The sequence below is a fragment of the Dama dama genome, chromosome 24 (assembly GCF_033118175.1).
Source record: "Dama dama isolate Ldn47 chromosome 24, ASM3311817v1, whole genome shotgun sequence".
NCBI classification, from domain to species: Eukaryota; Metazoa; Chordata; class Mammalia; order Artiodactyla; family Cervidae; genus Dama; species Dama dama.
This window is the reverse complement of record NC_083704.1, coordinates 59,561,686-59,581,327: the sequence shown is the minus strand read 5'-3', so window position 1 is coordinate 59,581,327 and position 19,642 is coordinate 59,561,686. Positions and strand designations below refer to the sequence as shown.

Genomic DNA, 19,642 nt, shown 5'->3' with positions numbered 1-19,642 from the left:
AGGAGGGACACTTTCAAAAAAATTTTCAATTCAGTTTTTCCTTTAAAGGCTTTTTTTTTTTTTTTTCTATTACAGTGTGCTATTTTGCAGACTTGTTTTGCCTCTGAACTCAGAGATTCAAATATGGAACTAAACCAGGAGAGAAATGGAAAATTTCATCATCCAGAGCTGTGGTAAGTGGTTGAATACAACAAGGTAGTTGAAAACGGTGCTCCCTGAAACCCTGGACCTGGAGGCACCCGTGACAAGGCAGCGGTGGCGGCTGAGCCACCGCTGCAGGCATCTTTCATCTGTGCCTGTCCCTTCTCCTCAGGGCCCTGCCCACAGATCACACTACTGGGGTCTTTGGGGGCTCAAGAATGACTACAGGTAAGGTGGGACAATCATCTGAAACTCCGACAACGTGGTCTCACAGAGGTGGAATATTTCTAAAAGAAAGATGGAGACCCATACTTTGGGAAAACATGTAGAGAAAAGTTTGGATCCTTCAGATTTTCATATTCACTTTCTAAAATAATCTTTGTTTTTCTTAGACACTGGGTGCTACCTATGGGGACAAACTGATGTCTCTGACAGTACTGTTAACCACAACTCACCCAGGGATAACACATGACCCAGGCTTGGCCAATCACATGGTGCCATTTCCTTGGCAACAGTAATTAGTCCAGGCGGTGGGTGTATGACTCAGGGAAGGACCAATCAGAATCCTTCCCTGAGACTGACTGCTTTACAAATGATGGAAGACATATGCTGCTTTCCACTGGAGTTGCTCAGCTTGGAAGCTGGGAAATCTGGGGCTACTGAGGGCCATGGTTCCTGCCACAGGGAGAAGCTGGAAGCCCATCCTCAGGCTGAGAGATGGAGAGAAAGTCTCAGAGGGACTGAAACCCAGTTCCTAACCTCGAGCCTGGTTCCTGCAGCTCTTCCTTTTAGTCCTTTTTTTTTTAAAAAAAAATATTTATTTTAATTGGAGGCTAATTACTTTACAATATTGTAGTGGTTTCGCCATACATTGACATGAATGAATGAGTCTGGTTCCAGTAGCTCTTCCTTTTAATTCCATGAGCTGTTCCAATAACGTTCCAACTCTATAAGCCAGGAAATTTCCTCTTTGCTAGGCTGGTTAGGATTAGGGCTTTGACACAACTCAAAGAGTTCTGAATAATACAGGGGCCCTTCTTAACTTGGAGATCACACTGTGACTAACTTCAAGTGATTAAAGTGATTAATGGCTTCCCAGTTGACTGTTAATGAAAGCCACTTATCTTCTCTGCCAACTTTTTGTTAGTGGCATCTCATATCAAGAAAGAAATACTGAAACTTACAGTGTGTTGGGGGGGAAAGCTTGTTTTAAAAATAAAAGCAGAATTATATTAATATACTTCTACCCATTTCTCAGCACATGGGGAAACATTCATTATTCAATGTGTTTACTGATTCAGGAGTTTACGGCACAAAAATTCTTAGGCACATCTTATTTTGTCATGACTGTTCATCTCCTTGTGGAACAAAAGAGGCCAAGATCCAGAATGGGGAAGAACGGAAGAAAAGCTTCCATTCACAGGAGAGCCTGATGCTTCCTGTCCGTGTGTTTAGATTCAACGCTTCCCCTGATCCAGGGCTGAACGTCTCGGAGACACTGGCAGGTACAAACACGCTCCCTTTTAATTATACCACCAAATTGCTGCAATAACTGATTGCCAGCTAAATAATTACAATCAAGTGGCCATTGTGCATAACAATCATTTAATGACTGCCATCCGCAAACACTGTAATAATAGAGAGCTTTAATGAAGAAATCTGGAGAGGGGCCAGGGTTTTATGGCGGTTTGCTTAAAGGGAGAGAGAGCCATAATCTGTACTTAAGATTAAAAGAAGCCTTTAATCCATATGCTCAACATTAAACAAGGGAGTGGAGTCATGTTTTGATCAAAAGTTACTGCAGGCATAAAAGAAAGCAATGTAAATGTTCTTTTAGGAATTAAAAATAAAAAAAGGCTCCAGTAAATTATATTGAGGAAGTGTTCATAACCATTTGCTTTGGGGATAAAAAAATGAAAAGGAAAAACATCTGATTTTCATTTTGGACAAGAATACTAAGCTCAAGTAAAATAAAAGGGAATAGGATTTTATTTGATTTGTATAATATCACTGAAAATAAGGGAGCTGCCATTCAGGCTCCCTTGTACCAGTAATCATTCTCCTACTGAATCTATTTTTTACCCTCAGTTTCCTAGGCCAGGCCTGCATCTTTGGGAGGTGTAATTACATTCTCACACAAAGTCCTAATTGAAATGGTTTTGATGATCTCAGCTCTAGCAAACAGTAGTTCTCATCGGAGGGGGGGGGGGAAAGAAAACAAAACCAAAAATCTCACCACATAAAACTCAGATCCACTGGCAGCTACCATTACTGCTGATGCAGGAGTATTTGCCTAACAAATTAAGGCTGCGATTCCTAGAATTGCAGTCATTCTCTACGAACTGATATGCAGCCTGGCCAACGATAAACACCAGAGCCTCCAGATTTTGCTAGAGTTGACTGCTGGGAGAGAACTAAAAGCAACATCAGTCCTCTCAAGGAGGAGTAAGAGGGGAAAGCAAAAACCAAACCAAAACAGTTTCTAGAGATATAAATAGCTGTAGACCAGATCTGGGCTCCAACAGCTGTCCATCAGTGTTAAGCCCAGGATACAGGAGCGGCACTTGACCCTGGTGAGGGGCCCACAGAACATCCCAGCCCCCAGGAAATTCTGATGATGGCTTGGGGCTGTGGGAAGACCCCGAGAGCCGGGGGGAAACACACCACATCTGGGATCCTTCTTGTCCCAGGGTGGATGTTCAGGACAGAACACACTGCCCTGGAGCTCCTGAGGTGCCCCAACCTGTCCAGGTTCTCGGGTGTGTGTGTGATAGAGACAGGAACCAGGATTAGGAAACGGGGACGGGAAAGAGGCCCGCCGGACTGCCTGCCTGGGGTCAAGGACACAGGCCAGGGCAGATTTCCTAAGATCACTTCAGCTGAAGACTGACTGAGGAGAAGGTGTAGGATTTTAGTTTTGACAGCAGGATTTTCCTGACATTCTTAGCTAAGGATATTGACAAATTCTCCTTCAAGAAGTCCTCCATTTTGAACTCGCCTACACTGTTGGTGGGAATGGAAGCTGATGCAGCCTCAGTGGAGAACAGTTATGGAGGTTCCTTAGAAAACTAAAAATAGAGTTGGCAAGTAAGATGTCATTTTGCTGACAAAGGTTCATATAGTCAAAGCCATGGTTTTTCCAGGAGTCACCTACGGATGTGAGAGTTGGACCATAAAGAAGGCTGAGCACGGAAGAATTGATGCTTTCAAACTGTGATGCTGGAGAACACTCTTGAGAGTCCTTCAGATAGCAAGGAGATCAAACCAGCCAATCCTAAGGGAAATCAACCCTGAATATTCATTGGAAGGACTGATGCTGAAACTGAAGCACCAATACTTTGGCCACCTGATGGGAAGAGCCGACTCACTGGAAAAGACCCTGATGCTGGGAAAGATTGAGGGCAAAAGAAGAGGGCAGCAGAGGATAAGATGGTTGGATGGCATCACTGACTCTCTCGACATGAACTTGAGAAAGCTCCAGGTGACAGTGGAGGACAGAGGAGCCTGGCATGCTGCAGCCCATGGAGTCAGAGACTCAGACACAACTGAACAACAAAATGACCCAGCAGTCACACTCCTGGATGTATATCTGGACACAACTATAATTCAAAAAGATGTGTGCACCTCCATGTGCATATTCACACTATTCACAGTAGCCAAGACCTGGGAACAACCTAGATGTCCATCAACAGATGAATGGATACAGATACGGTGTATATATACAATGGACTATTACTCAGCCACAAAGAAGAATGAAACGCTATCATTTGCAGCAACATGGATGGACCCAGCGATTATCATACTAAGTGAAAAAAGTCAGACAGAGAAAAGACAAATTCCATATGATATCACTTATATGTGGAACCTAAGATACGACATATACAAACTTACCTCTGAAACAGAAACAGGCTCAGGGACACAGAGAACGGACCTGTGGTTGCTGTGGGGGGTTGGGGGGAGAGAGGGAAGAACTGGGAGTTTGGGATTAGCAGATATAAACTATTATGTAGAAGATGAATAAGCAATAAGGTCCTACTTGTATGGCACAGGGAACTATATTCAATAACCTGCGATGGACCATAGTGGGAAATATGAAAAAGAATATATATACACGCACAACTGAATCACTCTGCTATGCGGCAGAAGCTAACACATCATTGTAAATCAACTATACTTCAATAGATAAATAAACTGGAGAGAAAGGAGTCCCTGAGTCGCAGTCTGCGGCAGGGGTCTATCTGACCGTCTGTCTGGAGCCCGGGTAGCAGCCGAGAGCACCAGTGTCGCCTGCAGCATTCACCTCGGTGGTGTACCCAGTGCGGGCTGCCCTTTGATGGGTCCTCCGAATGCAGGCTCTTCCCCAGCCACGAGGGCCAGTCTTCTCCTCCGCACCTCAAAGTCACCCTCCCAAACTCCAGCGGCCTTCCACGTGCTCCCCAAGTCTCCCGGGTCACTTCTGGGAGTGGGGCGCCTGGTAGGCAGGCCCTCCTGTTCCCTTCCCCTTCTAGCCCCTGGTCAGTATCTCGGTTCTCTCCACTGCCCCTCGTCCTCTATAAAAGCTGGCTTCAGTAATGAAACACCAGCATTGGAGGGTTTTGTGAGCCTGTGAGGACTTGATGGGAAATGTAGTGTGACTGGCACTGCTGAGAGCTCCATACGTGGGGTTATTATTGGCACACCACTGTCTTTAGGAGAAAATCCAAGCCAGATCCTGTAGCCAGGTCTGCGATAACGCCAGTGATTCAAACAACACAACGTACCTCGCCCGGCCACTCACACCCAAACGTGCTTGCTTCAGCCCTCCTACACCGGGTCCATTCCCCACACCGCAGCCGAGACAGAGGGAAACGTCCAACCCTCCCTGTCACCTCTTGATTGATGCCGGCTCTTTCTCACAGCCCCTGAGAGCCCAAGTCACTTGCTCCCCACCGCGCCCCCCTCACTTCCTACCACTCTCACGGTACTTTTGCCAGGCTGCTCACATTGCCCCCCATGCCCCCCATTTCTCAGACTGAAGGAGCTTGTTCCCAACCTAGGTCTCTGCCCGGGGTGATCACTCAGCCTCCCGCTCCTCCCCCGGGTGCTCCCAGGTCTGGCCGCCTCCTCTGGGTTCAGGTCTCAGCTCAGAAGCCACCTCAGCATGGGGACCATTCCCGCCCGCCAGTCTAAGCTGGGTCTAACTCCTGACTCTATGCGCTCCTCTCCCCTCCCCACTGCAATTCACTAACTCAACAGCACCCTGTTTCTCACCTTTGTGTTCACCACCAACTGAAAGCTTCTTTTTTTGCTTGTTTGTGAGACTAGATGCAAGCCCTGGGAAAACATGTCTGCCTCGACTACTACTGCACCCCCAGAGCTTGGAAGGAACCCAGCATGTAGCAGACGCTGAGTGAACACGCTGTCTCCCCCCACAGCATCATCCACAGGCTACTCAGCTGCAGCTGAGCCGCCCTGCACTGAATTCAACCAGGGGACAGATGACTGGGGCGCAGATGAAAACTGAGCCTTGGCCACTGTCTTGCCAGATCAGATGCACCATGAAGGGCTTGTAACTGGGACCAGTGCTTATCAGTGAGTTCACAGGACCCAAAAGGCAGTGGACCTGAGGGTGAACACGCGTGTAAAGATATCTGGGGCTCACCAATGTTTCTGGGTTCAAAAGAAATGTGAGGACATACAAATATCTCAATTTACAGCACAGAATAGATTAAATAGCGGATCAGCACACGTGAAACCGGGGCAAAGGTCACATCTGAAACAAAGCCTTGATTTAACTATATACTATATACGTGCCAGTTGGGTTCAGATAGAAGGAACCTAACTGGCATATAACCTTAAATTCTTAACCTCTCTTTGCCTTAAATCCCACATCTTTTAAGTGATGAGAATGATACCTATCCCTCAAAGGGTTGCTATGAGAAATAAATAGGATGATTTGCAAAGAAGGTCTATTGATGTACTGAACAGAAAGTAGGCACTCAAAAAAAAAAAAAAACCTCCATCTGGGTGGGTGGTAGGAACTCAGAAAACACTTCCTAGGTGACAAGCAACCTGGGGTGGAAAGCATGCCAGGCAACCAACACATGAAGAGTGGCAGGGAAAAGGCGAGTCAGCGAATGGGAGACACGGAACAAGGCCGTGCTCTGGGCCATGATGGTTTGTGACTACGCCTCACGTAAGAAGGACCTGCCGATACGCGTGCTTCACGACCTGATCACAGTGACACGCGGCACTCAGAGCTGAGTATCGGTAGGAAAATCAGTGAATATGAGAAATCACGGGCTAACTGCAGAAAGAAAGTGTGTTCCTGAGAAGAGTATTTATTTACTTTTTATGTTTTTTTTTTTGGGTCATGCAGCTTGCACGATCTTAGTTCCCTGACCAGGGACTGAACCCAGGGCCACAGCAGTGAAATCGCTGAGTCCTAAGCACTGACTTCGGGGGAACTCCCAAACTGTTTACTCTAAATCTACCCAGTATCAGAGAACGCACAGCAGGAGTCCAGTTTCAAAATCACTTGGCACGTGGGTATTCTGTGATCTCACCAAGAGACAAACGTCGTCACACAGCATGCTGTATTCACACCTCTCCGTCGGGCACTCCAAGGCCCCGACACAGACCTGGGGGCTGCCGGACCGTCACAGAGGCTAGGGTGAGAAGTCAGTCAAAGGCAGCAGTCGCCTGGCTATTCTTATTAATCCCAAGGGACGGATATTTACCAAAAAAAAAAAAAGGAGAAGAGAAGCCACCTGCCTGGGGTCCATCACACCATCTAGCTCTCGGAAATAAGAGAAATATTAGCAATATCAGCGACAGAAAAGAAAGGAAAAGTAACCACAGCAGACAGGGACCCCTGCCCCGGCTCAGCCTGCAACACCATCTCTGTGACAGTCAGGCCAGGTTTCTAGTTTCTCACCAAGCTCTCCTTGACTCTCAGCTCACGTGATCTGGGTGGGTCATTCACCCCCCGGGTCACGGTGATGAGAACACATCCTGGACCTGGGCAGGGAGAGCCACCCTCTGTGCCACCGCGGTGAGCGGGCCACCAGTGACCAGCGAAGCAGGACAGGAGCCAGCGTCGCCGGGAACAAGGCCCCCTTTCCATGAAGTCGCTACACCTGGGGCTCCCGGCGCCAAGTTGCCCTCCTGCGGAGACAGCCTGCCTGAGAACCAAGCGGTGCAGAGACCAGCCAGGCAATGGAGGAGGCAGAAAGGTCATGGCTGACATTTTTTGAAAACTTGGATCTAGTAGTGCCTAAGGCTAGAACTATCCATGAAATTTTTCAGTTAGTTGAACAAATAAATCCCCATGTTTGCTTAAGTCTCTTTGAGTAAGTGTCTAACTTTCAACCAAGGAGGGCTGACTGATGTAGGAAGTAATCTTGTAGACTTTGATCCTAAAGGACTTCTCTAAAGAGGCAGCCAGCGAAGCACTCTTCTGAGTTCTCTTTAAAAAAAGAGTAGCACACGTGAGATGCTGGGGGGGAACCACTGGCTCTTCTTGAGCCAGCAACTGCACTTGACCAAACACAGACGGAACATCAATGAGACGTGCACTGTGAGGTCGCTGTGGACGGAGGGAGACCTGCGGCTGACCATGTCCCTGATCCTCCACCCTCACCTCCCGCCAGAGTAAAAAATTCACCCGTTCTTTCAAAAACGCTTCTAGTCTGTGCCAGGTATTATGGTAGGTACTGAGGACATAGAGATGCTGAAGTCATGGGTCTCATTCTCAGGAAGCTAATGAACAGTTACGATCCAGGGTGACGAGGGTGAAAAGGGACCCTGGAAAGGATCAGCAGGTGCTTGCCAGGCGGGGAGCACGGGTGGTCCAGGGCGGGAACACGGAGCTGGGGAGGCAGGCTGGAGCTGGGCTCGTCTGCCCTGAGGGGCTGACGGATCCTGGAGCCGAAGCTGAGTCTCTGGGGGTCCCTGAGTAAGTGTGTGCCCCTCAAGGTGGGGTGACCTGTGTGGAGGGCAGACTGGAGGGGACAGAGACTGAAGCCTGTGGTCACTCATGGGAAATGACCGTGTGGACTCTGACGGAGAATAGCCAGGCTGGAAGAGAAGGCAAGAGTCTACAATCCTAAATCAGACAGCACTGAAAACCAACGGCGCTCAGATGACGTGAGAAAAACGCTGCTCCAGGGGATCGTCTGCATCTTAGAGGACAAAGATTGAGTCAGAGGAATTTGGGGAGAGGTCATAAATGCCTGTGGTTCCTCAGACTCTGGATCCCAGCAGCTCCATCCAAAGTTCCCTCCCCACCCTTAAATCCCGTCCACCCAAGGGGCTCGGCTTCAGGGAGAGCCCTGGTCTGGACCCGCTAGCAGCTCACCGGGTGCCCCCTTGCTGCAGGATCCTACACCTGAATTTTAGACCTGATCACTCACGACATTTCTCTGAACCCCGACTTCTTCCTCTTCAAAATGGGAACACTGCCATTTACCTCAGCATAAATTCTTACTGCAAAATTCAGGCTTAAATTGAAGGAAGTAGGGAAAATCACTAGGACGTTCAGGTATGACCTAAATCAGATTCTTTACGATTATACTGTGGAGATGATGAATAGATTCAAGGGATTAGACCTGGTAGAGTGCCTGAAGAACCATGGATGGAGGTTCAAAACACTGTACCGGAGGCAGTGATCAAAACCATGCCCAAGAAAAAGAAATGATAGAAGGCAAAGTGTTTGTCTGAGAAGGCTTTACAAATAGCTGAGAAAATAAGAGAAGCAAAAGGCAAGAGAGAAAGGGAACGGTATACCCAATTGAATGCAGAGTTTCAGAGAAAAGCATGGAGAAATAAGAAGGCCTTTGTAATGAGAAGAAATAGAGGAAAACAACAGAATGGGAAAGACTAGAGATCTCATCAAGAACATTGGAGATACCAAGGGAACATTTCATGCAAGGATGGGCACAATAAAGGACAGGAACGGTATGGACCTAACAGAAGCAGAAGAGATTAAGAAGAGGTGGCAAGAAAACACAGAAGAATTATACAAGAAAGGTCTTAATGACCTGGATGACCACAGTGGTGTGGTCACTTATCTAGAGCCAGACATCCTGGAACGTGAAGTCAAGCGGACCTTAGGAAGCATTACTATGAACAAAGCTAGTGAGGTGATGGAATTCCAGCTGAGCTATTTAAAATCCTAAAAGACGATGGAGTTAAAAGTGCTGCACTCAATATTAGCAAATGTGGAAAACTCAGCAGTGGCTACAGGACTGGAAAAGCTGAGTTTTCATTCCCGTCCCAAAGGGCAATGCCAAAGAATGTTCTAACTACCGTACAATTGCAGTCATCTCATATGCTAGCAAGGTCATGCTCAAAATCCTTCAAGCTAGGCTTCAATAGTACATGAACCAAGAACTTCCAGATGTATAGGCTCAGTTTAAAAAAGGCAGAGGAACCAGAGATCAAATTGCCAATATTTGTTGGATTATGGAGAAAGCTGGGAAATTCCAGGAAATGTCTAGCTCTACTTCATTGATCACACTTCACTGACTGTGTGGATCACAACAAACTATGGAAAATTCTTAAAGAGGCGGGGATACCAGACCACCTTACCTGTCTCCTGAGAAATCTGTATGCAGGTCAAGAAGCAACAGTTAGAACCAGACATGGAACAGACAGGTTCAAAACTGGGAAAGGAGTACAACAAGGCATTCTATTGTCTCCCTGATTATTTAACCTATAGGCAGAGTACATCATGCAAAATGCCAGGCTAGATGAAACACAAGCTGGAATCAAGACTGCTGGGAGAAATATCAACAACCTCAGATATGCAAATGATACCACTCTAATGGCAGAAAGTGAAGAGGAACTAAAGAGCCTCTTGATGAGGGTGAAAGAGAAGAGTGAAAAAGCTGGTTTGAAACTCAGTATTAAAATGAAAATCATGGCATCCGGCCCCAACACTTCATGGTAAATAGATGGGGAAAAAGTGGAAGCAGTGACAGATTTTATTTTCTTGGGCTCCAAAATCACTGAAGATGGTGACTGCAGCCATGAAATTAAGACACTTACTCCTTGGAAGAAAACCTATGAACAATCTAGACTGCATATTAAAAAGCAGAGACATTACTTTGCCGACAAAGGTCTGCATAGTCAAAGCTATGGTTTTTCCAGTAGTCATGTGCTGATTTAAGAGTTGGACCATAAAGAAGACTGAGCACTGAAGAAATGATGCCTTTGATATGTGGTGTTGGAGAAGACTCCTGAGAGTCCCTTAGGCTGCAAAGAGATCAAACCAGTCAATCCTAAAGGAAATCAGTCCCAAATATTCATTGGAAGGACTGAAGCTGAAGCTCTAATACTCTGGCCACCTGATGCAGAGTTACTCATTGGGGAAGAGCCTGATGCTGGAAAAGACTGATGGCGAGAGGAAAGGTGGCAGCAGAGGATGAGATGGTTGGACAGCATCACTGACTCCATGGACATGAATCTGAGCAAACTCTGGGAGATGGTGAAAGACAGGAACCTGGTGTGCTGCAGTCCATGGGGTCACAAAGAGTCAGACACGACTTAGTGGCTGAACAAGAATAAGAACAACAGAAGGATTAAATACGGCAAGTTTCACAGAGTGCTCTGCACAGAACTGGCATGTGATAAACAGCACACAGAAGCTGCTACACTCTTATGGAAGATGAAGCCGACTTCACTACGCGCTACAATGACACAAAGACATCCTCATGCCAAGCAGCGGCTTCTCATTTGCCAGGGATTTCCAGAGCTTACAGTCAATAGACTTTTGTTGAAAGAACGAGGCAGAAACCCTTTTTGTGGTAGTTAAAGCATGTGGACACAACCTCAGAAGGCCCCTAAGGACTCCGGTCAGGCTGCTGAGAAAGGGGCGGACAAGAGGGATGTTGGTACTACCGGGGGTGGAAATGCAGCTCTCGCCCTGCAGTTCTGGGGTGAAAAGGTCAAATGGATCCTGGTTCCTCGTCTGAGAGTGTGGGAATGGCTGCGGAGGGCTTTGTGACTGAAGGAAGGAACTCTTGATGAACAGATAGGCTTGATGGTGATGCGGCTTTACTGTATCCTTAAAGCCAAATCCGTGGACATATCTTGTTTGCAGAACTTCTTCAACCAAGCCCTCTGCTGACAAGTCAGGACTTGGATTCCAGTGGGCCTGGCTTAATTGTTCGTGCAGAGAGCAAAGTCAGTAAGAGATGAGCGAGCCGCGATGCAGAGGTCCAACAAGACTGGGCGGCTGTGTGCTGCTTCAGCCTCTCCATCCTCAGCCCTCCCACAGAGGGCTCTGACTGCCAGGGGCAGGGCTGCAGAGTCTGCAAACACGGTGAGGTATCTCAGGTCCACCTAGGGCCGCGGTTCCAGACCTATTTCAGACCTCAGGATTCAGTGACACAAATCCTTCCCCCATAAAACACACACATGCAACCTTCCACATGCAACCCCTGGCTGGGTGTTCAGGAACAGTCCCCACCTCACCCTCCAAGTCCGTCTCAGTCCAACAGGAATTTAGAAGAACCAGTTCACAGGGCCTGAAAGACTGAGGCCGGAGAGTCAAGAGCTCCTCTTCTTGGGGTTCACATGGCTGTGGCCATGAACCCCACCTCTCGGGGGGAGAGGGCTAACACTCAGAGCCTGAACATTTACCTGTCTGCACTGCCTCACTCTGAGGGGCCGTGGGAAACCTTGGGATCTTCAGTGGTTTCCTTCGTGCTGAGTAGATAAAAGCCAAGGAGGATGCTCTGGGCAAGGGGACTCCTTGGGTGATCTGCATCAAATCTGAATGGTTAAAAATAATTTGCTAAATACCTTCCTAGATAAATCGAAACCCAAGACCTTTCTGAGTCCTGTCCTGCCCTGCCTCAGAGGGCGAGCCGGGCTGAAAAGTCCTGCTCTTTCTCTGCTGAATCCCTGAGTCAGACTCCTGCCTGTCAATCTTCTGACATCATAAGTCAAACTGTGCCATGGAAGGGCGGGTCAGCAGCTTCAGGAAACAGAAGCCCGACTGTAAGCACACAGGTATTTCCAAACAGAAAACAACTCTGCCCAGTTGCTAACTCGGCTACTGTATATAAATTTAGCCATGACACCAGGAGGGGGATTTTTTAAAAATAGAAGTCAAAGGCCAAAAGGATAAACAACAGTAGTGTACCACTCACTATCCTTGTCAAGACATATAAATGGTAAACAAGACATAATAAAGTCTTTGCCCTTAAGAGTGGGTGCTGGAGTGGAAGATGGAAAATAAACACAGACTGCAGAAGGTGATAAATGCCATATAGAAAATAAAACAGGGTAAAGGGGATAGAGAATGCCTGAGGTACTATTTTCCTATCCAAAGAAAAATATACAGATGAGGAAACTGAGGATAACAGAAGTTGGGTAAATTGTTCAAGGTTTCACAGCTAGTAAGGAGTGAACGTAAACTCAGGTCTGTCTGATTCCTGAGCTGTTCCTAACTGCTACACCATGCCATCTCGTTAATATCCAGAGAAATCAAAGAGTTTGGAGAATAGATGAGGTGAGAGACCACCTTTATTTTTTTAAATAAGTGTCTCCCTTGGGGACATCAGCAAAATTCTAAGATCTATGAAGTCATCTGAGTAGGCTACTGGCACCATTTTGATAGCAGTGCTAAAAAATATCTGAGATTCTATCTGCGATATTTTGACTTCCCTGGTGGCTCAGACGGTAAAGCGTCTGTCTACGGTGCAGGAGACCTGGGTTCGATCCCTGGGTCGGGAAGATTTCCTGGAGAAGGAAATGGCAACCCACTCCAGTACTCTTGCCTAGAAAATCCCATGGATGGAGGAGCCTGGGGCAGGCTACTGTCCATGGGGTCGCAAAGAGTCGGACACGACTGAGCGACTTCACTTTCACGTGATATTTAACACACTTTAAACCTTAAAGCCACCCTCTGGGATGGGAATTGTGTGTGTGTGTGTGTGTGTGTGTTTAGTTGCTCAGTCGTGTCCAACTCTCTTGCGATCCCATGGACTACAACCTGCCAGGCCCCTCTGTCCATGGGATTCCCCAAGCAAGAATACTGGAGTGGGTTGCCATTTCCTCTTCCAGGGGATCTTGCCCCCAGGGATCAATCTGCGTCTCCTGCACTGACAGGTGGATTCGTTACCACTGAGCCACCTGGGAAGCCAGAGATGGGAATTACTGTTCTTATGTTTCATAAAAGGACACTGAAGCTCAGCGAGTGTAACCTGTTGAAAAATCAGAGCTTATAAGTGCGGAAGCCGCAGTCCAGGCCTCATGCCTCCGAGTGCATTGCTTTTTCCATTACACCACGTTGCCTTCCAGAAGACTCCCCAAGAGCCGCGTTTTTCTCCCACTGGGAGACAGGGCAGTAACGATCTTGGCAGTGCAGAGAGAAAGGAGAGACTGCTTTGCGTCTCTGCCAAGTATGCGTGCCCATTGCAATATGACTAGGATATGACATCCAACCCAACGCAAGCAGCTAAGCATTCTAGAATTTGCTTAAGGATTTTTTTTTTTCTACCTTCTCCGTATGGGGTCCAAAATTAAAAGGGGAAAAGCACATTTATGTCTCATTCAGAATTCAAAAAGTAATAAATCCTTCAAGGCCCTGGCAAGTTTCTCTAATCCACTGTAATCATGTTTCCTTGTTTAACAAGTCTTGTGATGTCTGAGGCAGCGTCTTGCTATAGTAACGGCAGCTTGGATGCTGGAGCTCTTCTTCTGAGGCCTGGGGGATTATTCCATTTTCCACATTAGGAATAAGCCGCAGACTTTAGGTTCTAAAACGGAGCCAGAAACGCTGACTAGGATCCAGATGCCCTAAATATAATTAGAACTAAATTTTACTGCCCTCTGTGAAAGGCACAAATGAAAAGAATGTTGCAGCTTCTAGAATATGGATCCAGAAAGCAAAGCCATGAGTAGGGCCGACAACAGGGTTCTTATGCACTTGGAGATTTTCCAAATCTCCCCTGCTTCACATCCTTGGCTTTGTAACTTTTACAAAAGCCTCATATTAGGGAAGGGGGTTTCCCAGATGGCTCAGAGGGTAAAGAATATGCCTGCAATGCAGGAGATGCGGGTTCAATCCCTGGGTCGGGAAGACCCCCTGGAGGAGGTCATGGCAACCCACTCCAGTATTCGTGCCTGGAGAATCCCATGGACAGAGGAGCCTGGTGGGCTACAGTCCATGGGGTCGCAGAATCAGACACGACTGAGCGACTAAGCACACACGGGACACACATTAGAGAGGAAGGATATATTACAGATTCATCCTAGTAAACCACATTTTCATGGAGGCAGCCTTTTCTTTTTTTAATTTACTTTGCTATTAAAAAAAAAAGTTTTTATTGGTGTATAGTTGATTTACAATGTTGTGTTAGTTTCTGCTGTATAGCAAAGGGAATCAGAGGTAGCTTTTACATTAATGATATTATTTAAACTTTCACAAGCTGATTTGATAAGTAATGGTTAATTTATCTCTATGGTCAAACATTTACTTCTGTTACTACCAGAAAGACATTTATTAAATTCTTTAATGGAAATGACATCCTCTCATTAGACCACTTGACATGGGCGGTGTGGAACAGTGTAAACATACATGTCTCACTTCAGACTGTGAGTGGTAACTACGACTGTGACAGTGGTCCCATTTCTGAGAGCTTACTATGTGCCAGGGACGGTGTTCAGTGCTGTAAACACATCACCTTAGGGTTCGGAATCCCCTGACAAAGTTATCACTGTTTCCATTTTACGGTGCAGGGTCTCCATCTCAGGAAGGTCCCACCACTCGCCCAAGGTTGCACAGTTTGTTCGTGGTGAGCTAGAATTTGGTTTCCCAGGTGGCGCAGTGATCAAGAATCCACCTGCCAATGCAGGAGATGGAAGAGACACGGGTTCGATCCCTGGGTCGGGAAGATCCCCTGGAGAAGGGAATGGCAACCCACTCCAGTATTCTTGCCTGGAGAATCCCATGGACAGAGGAGCCTGGTGGGCTACAGTCCATGGGATCACAAAAGAGTTGGACACGACTGAGCGACTGAACACACAGAATTTGTATAGAGGGGATTAGACTCTAGAACCTGTTCTGGAATAAAAGGTCAAACCCTCTCCCCACTGCAGAAGAGTTGTTGCTTCTAGCTACTGTCATTGAATCTTCCTGAACTAAACTTGATTTTCATAGAAATAACTTTCTTTTGTGCTTTTTTTTTTTTCACTTTGGGGATATTTACTTAAGTGGTATAATTACAACCATAAGTCCATCTGGCGTTTCCATGTCTGGCAAGAAACACAAGTGACTCCTGGAGAGCATATGCCTCACCCGGTGGAAGCAGAAAAGAGTGGGGTGTCCTGGAAGCCAGCCTGCGGGCTGGGAGCATCCCGCCTCCCATGGGCACCAGGTTGTGCTGGACCAAGGCGGTGAGGAGTCCATCTATCAGGAGGGTCGGTGAAGGGAAAGCCGGCGAGGGAAACCTCTCTGAATATGTATTATTTTTCGAACGCGCATCACGCCTCTCACTGCTTAAATCACTTTGTCATCCCTCTCTTGGTGCAGTCAGGTTTGTACCAACACTTTCAGTTCTGCTTGCCCAGCACCTCCTGTCTCCTGGTAATGGCCAGTATCTTCCTCTCCTCATGCCAGCCCTGTTCCTTTTCAGACCCTGCCTCTCTGGCTCATTCTGGCTGACCCCAAATAAGGAACAGATGCAAGCTGGGCCGTGAGTTCTGGATCTGGGTTGGGGGCTGGTCCGAGTCAGGTGCCTGAAGTGGCCAGCGGCCACACTTCCTGCCTGGAGGAAGACGCCCGTCTGCAGGGAGAACACCTGTTCGTGCTGCTCTGAAACTGCAGCTTTGCCCAAGGTTTGCTTGACCCACCTTTCCTTTCATTGTGTTCAGTGCCCCATGACTTCCCTTTGCCTCTGATGATTCAAGTTGGGTGTGTGTCTCTTGAAGCCAACAGCGTTCTGGATAATTTAGAAAGGGTACCAGCCATGGAGAGTCTAGATGTAGACCCTACCTACATCTACCAAGTCTAGATGCAGATAAGGATGAGAAATACCCCTTCTGGGGTGGGGGGAAAAAGTTCACTCACAATTGCTATTACAAGGTGGTAAAATGACTGGTTTGACAAAGCTGAGGGTTTAGGGGCTTTTGGGAGGCATGGATTATGGGAGACAACATTTCGTGCAGCATTACCAAGGGGCAGTGAAGAGATGCTTCTGTGCCAGTCGGTTCGCCCGGAAGCAGACAAGGACAGCAGAGCTGCCATGTAACACCCTAAAGGGAGGCCATTTCTGTTTCTGGTCAGCCATCTGAGTCCTTCAGGACAGAGGACGCTGAATTTTCTGCTGCAGACTCAAGTCAGTGGCTGTCAGGAAATGGAAGAGTCAGATAAATGGGTAGAAATCTACAAATGGGGTGGAGGATGGGGAGCCAGGGCCCCTCATAAAGGCCTGGAACTCAGGTGCAGGCTGAGGGTGGGGGACTGCCCAGGGCCCCAGCAGATTGCTTACGTGGTGGGCAGCTGAGCACAAGGTGCAAGTTTAGAGTGAGCCAAAAAAAAGGAAAGGTCCGTTTTCATTCCCATCCCAAAGAAAGGCAATGCCAAAGAACGCTCAAACTACCGCACCACTGCACTCATCTCACACGCTGGTAAAGTAATGCTCAAAATTCTCCAAGCCAGGCTTCAGCAATACGTGAACCGTGAACTTCCAGATGTTCAAGCTGGTTTTGGAAAAGGCAGAGGAACCAGAGATCAAATTGCCAACGTCCGTTGGATCATCGAAAAAGCAAGAGAGTTCCAGAAAAACATCTATTTCTGCTTTATTGACTATGCCAAAGTCTTTGACTGTGTGGATCACAATAAACTGTGGAAAATTCCAAAAGAGATGGGAGTACCAGACCACCTGACCCACCTCTTGAGAAACCTATATGCAGGTCAGGAAGCAACAGTTAGAACTGGACATGGACCAACAGACTGGTTCCAAATAGGAAAAGGAGTACGTCAAGGCTGTATATTGTCACCCTGCTTATTTAACTTACATGCAGAGTACATCATGAGAAACGCTGGGCTGGAGGAAGCACAAGCTGGAATCAAGATTGCCGGGAGAAATATCAATAACCTCAGCTATGCAGATGACACCACCCTTATGGCAGAAAGTGAAGAAGAATTAAAGAGCCTCTTGATGAAAGTGAAAGAGGAGAGTGAAAAAGTTGGCTTAAAGCTCAACATTCAGAAAACAAAGATCATGGCATCCAGTCCCATCACCTCACGGCAAATAGATAGGGAAACAGTGGCTGACTTTATTTTTCTGGGCTCCAAAATCTCTGCAGGTGGTGATTGCAGCCATGAAATTAAAAGACGCTTACTCCTTGGAAGGAAAGTTATGACCAACCTAGACAGCATATTAAAAAGCAGAGACATTATTTTGCCAACCAAAGTCTGTTTAGTCAAGGCTATGGTTTTTCCAGTGGTCATGTATGGATGTGAGAGTTGGACTATAAAGAAAGCTCTGTGCCAAAGAATTGATGCTTTTGAACTGTGGTGTTGGAGAACTCTTGAGAGTCCCTTGGACGGTAAGGAGATCCAACCAGTCCATCCTAAAGGAGATCAGTCCTGACTATTCATTGGAAGGACTGATGCTGAAACTGAAACTGCAATACCTTGGCCACTGGATGTGAAGAACTGACTCATTGGAAAAGACCCTGATGCTGGCAAAGATTGAGGGCAGGAGGAAAAGGGGACAACAGAGGATGAGATGCTTGGATGGCATCACCGACTTGATGGACATGGGTTTGGGTGGACTCCAGGAGGTGGTGCTGAGGTTCATGGAGTCGCAAAGAGTCAGACACGACTGAGTGACTGAACTGAACTGATTAATATATCATCTAGATGAGTCTTGGTGAAGCTAAATATCTCTAGAATGTTAACTTCCACACCAACAGAGCCTTCTCTTTCTTCACTGTTGTGTTCCCAGAGGCTATGTCCATGCCTGGTACTTTGCAACTGTGCAATAATGTTTGCTGAACGAATGAATGAAAGAGGTTTACAAAGTTCTTTGTGTCCACTTAGTTGCTCAGTTGTGTCTCACTTTTTGTGATTCCGGGGACTGTAGCCCGCCAGGCTCCTCTGTCCATGGGATTCTCCAGGCAAGAACACTGGAGTGGGTTGCCATTCCCTCCTCCAGGGGATCTTCCTGACCCAAGGACTGAACGTGAATCTCCTGCATTGCACGCAGGTTCTTTAACACCGCACCGTCGGCGAAGATGTCTTACACTGAGTCCTGGGAGGAGGAGCGGAGACCCTTAAACCACTCCTGCAGGTACTTCCACTTAGAAAAAGGACAGGGAGGGCTGAGGAGGTTTAACACCTGAACCCCCCGTGGTATTTGGAGCTGACTCCTGGATTCAGAGTCCATATCTCAGAACAAGAGCAGCGGACGAGGTGATTTCCAAAGTGTCCTCTCGGTTGTAATGTTTTGTTTCTTGGTGATTAAACACAGTATAAAACTTTGTTATTTTCTTAAAACCACTGAGAAGAATTCTCCTCAGGCTCAGCATTAAACTGAAGAGCAAGTGTGCGGTGAGAGAGATGAAGTGCTGTCCCGTGAGTCTTTGTTCGATTATTCACTGTGCAATCTCAGACCGCAGGCTGGGTCTCCTCACCTGCCTCAGAGCGGATCTGGGACGCCTGTCTTCACAAGGCAGTGAGAAGGGAAAATACTCGGTGGAAATCTCAGACACGATTAGGGCAAAGCTCTCTCTGAAATCAAAGGTCAGCTTCAAAATGACTTTGTTTGGGGTTCTTCAGCCCCAGTGGTGCCATTTCTGACCCCATCACTGTCTCCTACGGTTGTCACACGTCTGGAGAGAACATATTTCCTAGTTCACACAGAGATGCTGGCCCATCTCTGGCTTTTCGGCCTTTCCCTTTGAGTGTTGGACTCCCCCTCCCCGGGACTGACTCCCCAGATCCCTGGCTTCATCCTTCTTGAAGTTCTTACTCAGAGCCAACCTTGAGAAACGCTGACCAATCATGACAGAGTCCATTTTATCCTCTGTTCCTGGGTGAGGAACTGCATCAAGATCCAAAGAGACAGCCTGCTCATGATGGTGCTGTATGCCCAGTGATGACGACAGCTGCCCAAAAATCTTGGGGACGCTGGCCCTGCCAAAAGTGAAAGTCACTCAGTCATGTCCTACTCTTTGTGATCCCATGGACTGCAGCCTGCCAGGCTCCTCTGTCCACGGGATTCTCCAGGCAAGAATACTGGCTTGGGTTGCCAAGACCTCCTCCAGGGGATCTTCCCGACCCAGGGATAGAACCCGGGTCTCTTGCATTGCAGGAGGATTCTTCACCGTCCGAGCCATCAGGGAAGCCCAATGGCTGTCAAAACATACTCCTTCAGAGGGTCCACAGACAGGACTGAATTGGGTTTGGACTCACGGCACCATCTCTGTGATGCCTGTCTGTCCTTACAACAGCACTTCATAAGCATTACGTCACTGTATGGAAATGATTTGCTAAATTTAT

General features: G+C 47.3%; 1 protein-coding gene across 4 annotated transcripts in view; it reads right to left on the bottom strand.

Moving 5' to 3' along the window:
- The window catches only part of ATG7 (autophagy related 7), a 410,364-nt gene that overhangs the window by 114,637 nt on the left and 276,085 nt on the right, over positions 1-19,642 (bottom strand). Inside the window, exon 19 of one of the 4 annotated variants that reach the window (XM_061128852.1) lies at positions 19,191-19,276. The exons of the other annotated variants lie outside the window; for them this stretch is intronic. Within the exon in view, the coding sequence (XP_060984835.1) occupies positions 19,214-19,276 (63 nt within the window). The 3' untranslated portion in view covers positions 19,191-19,213. Of the gene's footprint in view, positions 1-19,190; positions 19,277-19,642 lie in introns of those variants that run through there. 4 annotated transcript variants of the gene reach the window in all.